The following is a 6,972-nucleotide window of genomic DNA, read 5'->3' on the forward strand; positions in this document are numbered from 1 at the left end:
GCCCCTCCCTCTGTAATTACCCCCCTTTTAATTCTGGACAAACTGGGCACGTCCCAGGTTCGTAGTTGTAATGAAGTGGCCTTAGCCACTTAAGTTTTAATACAATATCCAATTTACCAAAAAAAAAAAAAAAACAAAGTATGAATTAAAAAAATTAGATTTTTTTAAACACGACAAACAATTTGGATACGAGGCCGTATTTACTATCTCTAGGCTGCACCCGGCCCATACCTTAAACTGTCCAAATCCGAGTTAGGCTTTTAGGCCACTGGAGCAAATATCAGATCCATCGCAGTAAGTCGGCACTAAAAACCAATCTCCAAGTTCACAAATATACAAATTTCTAGATTTCACTCTTCACTGTTTCACAAAACGTTAGATTCAATATTCTAGGGTTTCTTCTTCTTCTTCGAATCGAAATCCAAAATCCTATTCGAAACTGAGAGAGAATGCCTCAGAGGCACTCGAAGAACAACAACGACCTCGCGTTCTTCACGTACGACGAGAAGCGAAAGCTAGGGTACGGCACGCAGAGCGAGAGGCTCGGCAAGGACTCGATCAAGCCCTTCGATGCTTGTTCTCTCTGTCTCAAACCCTTCATCGACCCCTTGTGTTGCCAAAAGGGCCATGTCTTCTGCAAAGAATGCATCCTCGAATGCCTCCTCTCTCAAAAGAAAGACATCCAAAGGTCCCCTCTCTCAGTATTCTACCTTCAATTTTAGTACAACATGGAGTTTTTTTTTTTTTTTTTCCTAGTTTTCATGTTAATTTTTTTGCAATTCATAGTTTGTATGATTAGTTGAATCGAGCTCGGGTTTTGATTGGTGAATTGCTAAACTTGCTTGCATGAAATGCTAGTTTTCGTCGCGGTTTAATGTTCTGAATTTTGATTGATTTCTTTGGGCATTAGCTGATGAGTTATATTTGGTGAAAATTGGTGTTTCGGTTATATTAGCTGAATTAAGCTCGTTTTGGTTGTGTACCTATTGTGTTTGTTTGTGTGTGTGTGTGTTTCTTTTAATAATGAAAAGTGTGGTTTTTGATTGGTGAATTTGATAAACTTGCGTGCCTAAAAGTTCATCAATGAAATTCCTTTGCGTCAAATGTATGTCATTTGCATTATAGTAGTTGCCCTGCTTGGAAAAATAAAAGTTAATTTTCTTTGCGGTTTAATGTTCTAGGTTTTGATGGATTCTTTGGACATTAGCTGATTAGTTGCACTAAACCTTAATTTCCACTGGGTATTGAACCAATGGTCAAAGCAAGTATATATCTTTCCTTGGCAAGCCCAGTTCTAAACAAACACTTTTCCTGACTCTTCATTTTTTTGACCCTTTTAAATTGTGCCTTGTAGTTTTCAGTATCTTATTCATTAAAATTTTAGTGGCTTGTATGAAATTTTCACATAACAATGGTAAAATTATTAGGCAAAAAATGATTAAGAATGGATAACTTATCAGGAAATTCAACGAACTACTCTCAAATTGATGAGCACACAATGCTGAAGAATGTACTAGGCAAATTTTAATTACTTGTAAGCCCTAATATGTTCTAACTTCTAAGTAGTTCCTTTATTATAGAGATCTGATAACAGCATAAATACATATAAATGTTTTGATATTATTAGAAACTTTATCTCATCAATACTTAGAGGCAAATAACATCTTAAATATATATTCTCTTGCACTAGCTAGTTTGCGATTGCCCCTTTTTTGTGTTGTTAATTGAATGCTGTGACTGAAGAGAAAACCACAAATTGAGGCTAAATATTGGGTACTCTGTAGATTGCTTTATTAATCAAATTTTGTTAGATTTACATTTGATGCTTCTTGATTGTGTTTTTGTGTTGTGTTGCTGACAGAATTGAAAGATAAATGAAGCTAAAATCTTTTACTTTCTGTATGTGTGTGTGTGTGCACCCATGCACACATATTGGCCACTAAGTTTTATGGATATGAAAATTGTTTTAGGATCGAGGATTGTGTAATTTTGTAGGTTTCTTTTCTAAGAATGTCATTTTAGGTAAAATTCATCAAGTGTTTAGGCAGTCATTTACTAAAGTGGTTCTTAAATTGAATAAATCTTATGGTTGATTGAAGAAGAAATTTAAATTTTGCAACTGGAAACTGATGCGAGACTGTAGATAAAACCAAAAAGTTGAGTCTAGAGTCTAGGAATTATAAGTTTGGGGTATTATGACAAATTGACAACGGCAGATGTATTGATAGTTTGGCTCAAAATCCATCCCAAGTGGCTTCTTCATTGTGTAATGTCTTTAGATCCATACCTTTTGGTTGTGTTCTTTGTATGTTTTCTGTGATGCTAGTAAGGGAAGATCCTCATCTTGTAGTTTTCTTTTGGGTTAATAAATGCTTATTCTCAGCCAAAGAGGGGGACAGAGACAGAGAAAGCCAAAGAACTCCGACTGTATTTCTGTACCTTTGTAGCATAAATGATTGCTGAGAAGCTTTTAGAATTTTCCTTTAAAATCAAGAAAAATTTATAATCCAAGGCCATTGAATAATTTGGCTTCTGTTGGATGATTATGGCTTGTGCTGACCACATTTTTTTTTCAATGATCATGAGCTCACTTCAGTTTATAGGCTTTGTCATCATTGTTAATATGTTTTCCGAACATGAGGCTATACTAGCTTCTCAGTAGAAGTTTAGGTGGTTTGTCTTGAAGGTTGTAGAAGAACTTTTATAAGTTACATTTTCAACCACTTCATATGTTATGGTTGACTAACTATTCTTTTTTTTTTTTGGGTGGAGGGAGTGCGGTCGGGGGGATGGGGTGCTGTATATTCTGTATGTCTTGGGCTGATCTTGGTCTCTTATTGGGAACTGTGTAAATAATATGCTTTATTATTGTAGAAAAGATAAGAATAAATAGGTTTTATTGTAGTTCATAGCACTGAAAGGAAACTTTGGGGGTGGCTATTTTGCATTTTGCCTATACATTGTGTCTTGAGCATCTTCATCTACTTTTCTTTCTGATGTTTAATGGTGTCCTGAAGCATGGTTTATTGACTGGCAGGAGGCTAGCTGCTCATGCTGTTCAGCAGAAGCAAGAGAAGGAAGAGGAAGAAGAGAAGTTAATGTTGCAGAAGGCCAGAGAACTTGATGCATTTGATCAGCAAAACCATGGTGCAGTACCACAATACAATGATAGAAACCAGAGCCATGACAAGAATGGCTTCCATGGGGCAAATAGTGTGAAGGTTACTTCATATGAAGAAGAAGCACTTCGGACAATGAAGGCTTTTTGGCTGCCTTCTGCTACACCAGAAGCTCCTGTTAAAGTAGAGGCTCCCTCCGCCAGTACTGTCTGTCCAGAAGGCAATGAGAAACTCAAGATGAAGACTCTCTTCCCTATCTACCTTACAGAAGACACTAGTGAGCAGAAGAAATCCAAGGCTCTTGATAAGACCTATATCTGCCCTAGCTGCAAGGTTACTTTGACCAACACATTGTCGCTTGTGGTCCTTAGTTCTTGTGGGCATGTCTTTTGCAAGAAGTGTGCTGATAAGTTTATGGTGGTTGATAAAGTTTGTTTGGTCTGCAACAAAGGATGTAAAGAGAGGAATTTGGTGAAATTGGAGAAAGGAGGGACAGGCTTTGCTGGCCATGGAGATCATCTTCAAGCTACATCCTTTAAGCATTTGGGGAGTGGTTCAGGTTTGGGCCTGACCCGGCCTGCGGTGAAAACTTGAGCTCTTGGTTTTAGCTTGGTAAACTGTACCCAACTATCCCTCACCCAAAAGAGCAAAAGGTGCAGCAAGTTTTTTCTGTTGATTTGTTCCATATTTGACAACATTATCGTTGGCTCTTGATCTGTTTGTCATCTGTATGTTTATTGTAAGATATGAATATTAATGCATCATCTCTCGTCTCCCCACTCTTGCTCATATCTTATATCGGTCCCTCATCATTTGTAAACCTTAACAATATGAAATCGGTAAACCCTTAACAATATGAAATCAGTTTGTGCCAAGAGTTTTGTATATCAACTAGCATCTCAAGGTGTTTCTAACGGAGGTTTCTAGGGTTCAAAATCTCTCCTACGGTAACTGTCAAATTATCAAAAAATTTATGAAATCAGTTTGTTTGACTTCACACAAGAATTCTTTGATGCTTGGATATGGTAGCTGAGTCGATCTTTGAATCTATCTTAATGCTTCTTCTGGGTATGCCCTACGTGACTACTTAGGGTGTAGTTTTGATGAAAAAATGTAGAAAGCATGGAATAATTTGGAATGGAGATATATCAATTTGTGATATGATTGTGTTATAATTGTGAGGTGCAGTTGGACACGTGGAAGGCCAAGGTACTGTCGATGATGTACTGCCTCCTGCACATATATTTGTGGGTGTGTGTGATAGTACTCACAGTGGGTGTGATATTGGGTCCATGGATTTATTGAATTGATTTCTTCCTGTGTGTGTAACTATTGCATCAAGAGGTGCTTTTTTTGTGTCTCTTAATTGTGGCTGTTGACCAATAAGTTTGTGTTGTGTTCATATGATTCATCAATTCTGTGCTCTGTCAACGAATTACATTGGGTTGGTTCACGTGTTATGCATGACCATTGTTGACAAAACATACCCTAATGACCACTTTGCAAGGGTTTCCACTTTCCCGGTTGCTGTGCTATTCTTTGGGGTTGGTATTTTGCCTCCCATCCACTGCCATTTTTAGGGATGCATTTATTATATGGGTTGAGGAATTTGAACTTGGGCTCTACTTCATGTTCCTACGATTATTTTGCCTCCTTACCAAGTCATAAGGTGCTTGACACTTTTTTCGAATCATAACAATGAGTCTTGGGTAAATTTTTTGGTTGATCCATTATTTGTGTAGCACATAAGAATTTTTTTTGTTTTGGGAAAACTGATTTTTTTAAGGTTATGTGAAGGTTTTTTTTTTTTAATATATATATATATAATATAATATAATATAATAGTTTCAATGGGAATGTGAGATTTGAATTCTCGTCTTAAAAAAAATAAAAAATAAAAAATTCAAACACAACATATGAAAACATTAGATGTCAATTATTTTACAAGGCTATTGATAGATTATACACAATTAAATCTTCTAGATATGCCATTTATTTAATTTTAGATGCATTTCGTTATTCCAATAGGATTACAAAACTTCATTTTTTGGAAGTACGAATCCGGCTTTAGACCTTTATAAAATTTGGTAAGCTAGGTTCTAGATCATGGCATAAAAAAAAATTATGATAGAATAAAACATATCGAGCGATGTTATGTTACTTATAAATTTACTATTTAAATTTTATTATACTAACCTTAATAATCTGACATATTAAAATTTTTTAATGCAAAATAAAAAAATACTTAAAACAAAACTATTTTAATATGTATATGATATAACCTGAAGAAATTCTTTAGTGGTTATTTTTCTATACTTTCAAAACTAATCTTTTTATTTAATTGAAATTGATTTAACGATAAAACAACAAAGGACATACAGGTAAATTAAAAAAAAAAAATATATATATATATATATATATATATATCAAACTATTATACGTATTTAATATGTGTATATATATTAAAAAAAGAAAAGATAAAGAACGCATAGCACATGTAAATAATACGAATCACAATCTTTATTATTCTTTGCTTATTAATCCAACCTTACAACATTTTTCATGATATTAATCTAAGCACAGAGTCAGCCTCACATGCCATGCTACGTACTCATAACTTAAAAAACAAACGTCGTACTCATACATACATTTTGGTAAATTACATTAACAACGTATTCATAATTTAAAAATCATAAAATTTTTAAAATTTATATATAATAATTTTTTTTTCCCAGTCAGGATGTTCCTGTGACATCTTGCCGTAGAAAGCCCACTCAACTTGATCATAAACCTTTACTAATGTCAAGCTTGATGGCCATCTATCCCATCTTGCTCTTCCGTTTATTCCATATCTTGTGTAACAACTCAAAAACTACAGAAGTATTGTCGGTAATCAAACTGTTAGGAACAAAAACACTCTGGGATCTGATATTACTTTGGGTAGTATAGTCTTTTTCTTTTTTTTGATAAATAAGAAAGATGCATATTCAAAAAATTGCTTTATGCAAAAACACACAAAGCATATCCGAGATTACAAAGAAGAAGTATTGTCGGTAATCAATCTGTTAGGAACAAAAACACTCTGGGATCTGATATTACTTTGGGTAGTATAGTCTTTTTCTTTTTTTTTTGATAAATAAGAAAGATGCATATTCAAAAAATTGCTTTATGCAAAAACACACAAAGCATATCCGAGATTACAAAGAAGAAGAAAAAAGAAGAACATAAAAGAAAACTAATTACAAAGAAAGAGAGAGCTAAGGAACAAGGGAAGAGAGTCATTAGATGTGAGCCCCCAAGCCTTGGCTGAATCATAAAGGGAACCAGTAAAACAAGCAAGCAAATGGTCATCGGATCTATCTATATCCTTGAAAGTGTGCTAATTGTGTTCCCTCCAAATGCACCACATCAAACACAACGGAACTAAATTCCAAATGCTAGAAGAATGATTCCCCAACCAATTCCACCAATCAAACAGGAATTTGCTATATATGGATCTTGAGAACACCCATGAAATCCCAAAAGTTCTAAGGACAAAGCTCCATAACCAATGAGCCATTCCACAATGTAGCAACAAATGATCTACTGTTTCCCCACAACAACAACACATAATGCACCAGTCAACAAAATTGAAACCCTTACTCTATAGGTTATCACCCATGAGAATCGTATCCTAGGCGGCTATCCAAACAAAGAAAGAGACACGACAGGGTGCCTTAACCTTCCAAATACCTTTATAAGGAAAAACCACGAAGGAAGAACCATGCAACTTATGATGAAAGGAACGGATATTAAAATCCCTATCCTTCATCAACTTCCATCTCATGCAATGACTATCATCCACCACTTCCGC

At 35.0% G+C, this 6,972-nt stretch overlaps 1 protein-coding gene across 1 annotated transcript; it reads left to right on the forward strand.

The window, feature by feature from the left end:
- Window positions 1-334: 334 nt before the first annotated feature.
- LOC126727373 (E3 ubiquitin-protein ligase CSU1) lies at window positions 335-3,883 on the forward strand. Its single transcript, XM_050432985.1, has 2 exons — window positions 335-688; window positions 3,038-3,883. Exons 1-2 carry the CDS (start codon window positions 450-452, stop codon window positions 3,711-3,713), a joined length of 915 nt encoding a protein of 304 aa, XP_050288942.1. The 5' UTR covers window positions 335-449; the 3' UTR covers window positions 3,714-3,883.
- Window positions 3,884-6,972: the final 3,089 nt, after the last annotated feature.

Source organism: Quercus robur, chromosome 5 (genome assembly GCF_932294415.1).
Source record: "Quercus robur chromosome 5, dhQueRobu3.1, whole genome shotgun sequence".
NCBI classification, from domain to species: domain Eukaryota; kingdom Viridiplantae; phylum Streptophyta; class Magnoliopsida; order Fagales; family Fagaceae; genus Quercus; species Quercus robur.

Excerpts from the sequence above, each read along its gene's own strand:
- LOC126727373 (XM_050432985.1), top strand. The coding sequence starts at position 450 with ATGCCTCAGAGGCACTCGAAGAACAACAACGACCTCGCGTTCTTCACG. Across the intron at positions 689-3,037 it reads CAAAAGAAAGACATCCAAAG|GAGGCTAGCTGCTCATGCTG; the intron begins GTCCCCTCTCTC and ends ATTGACTGGCAG.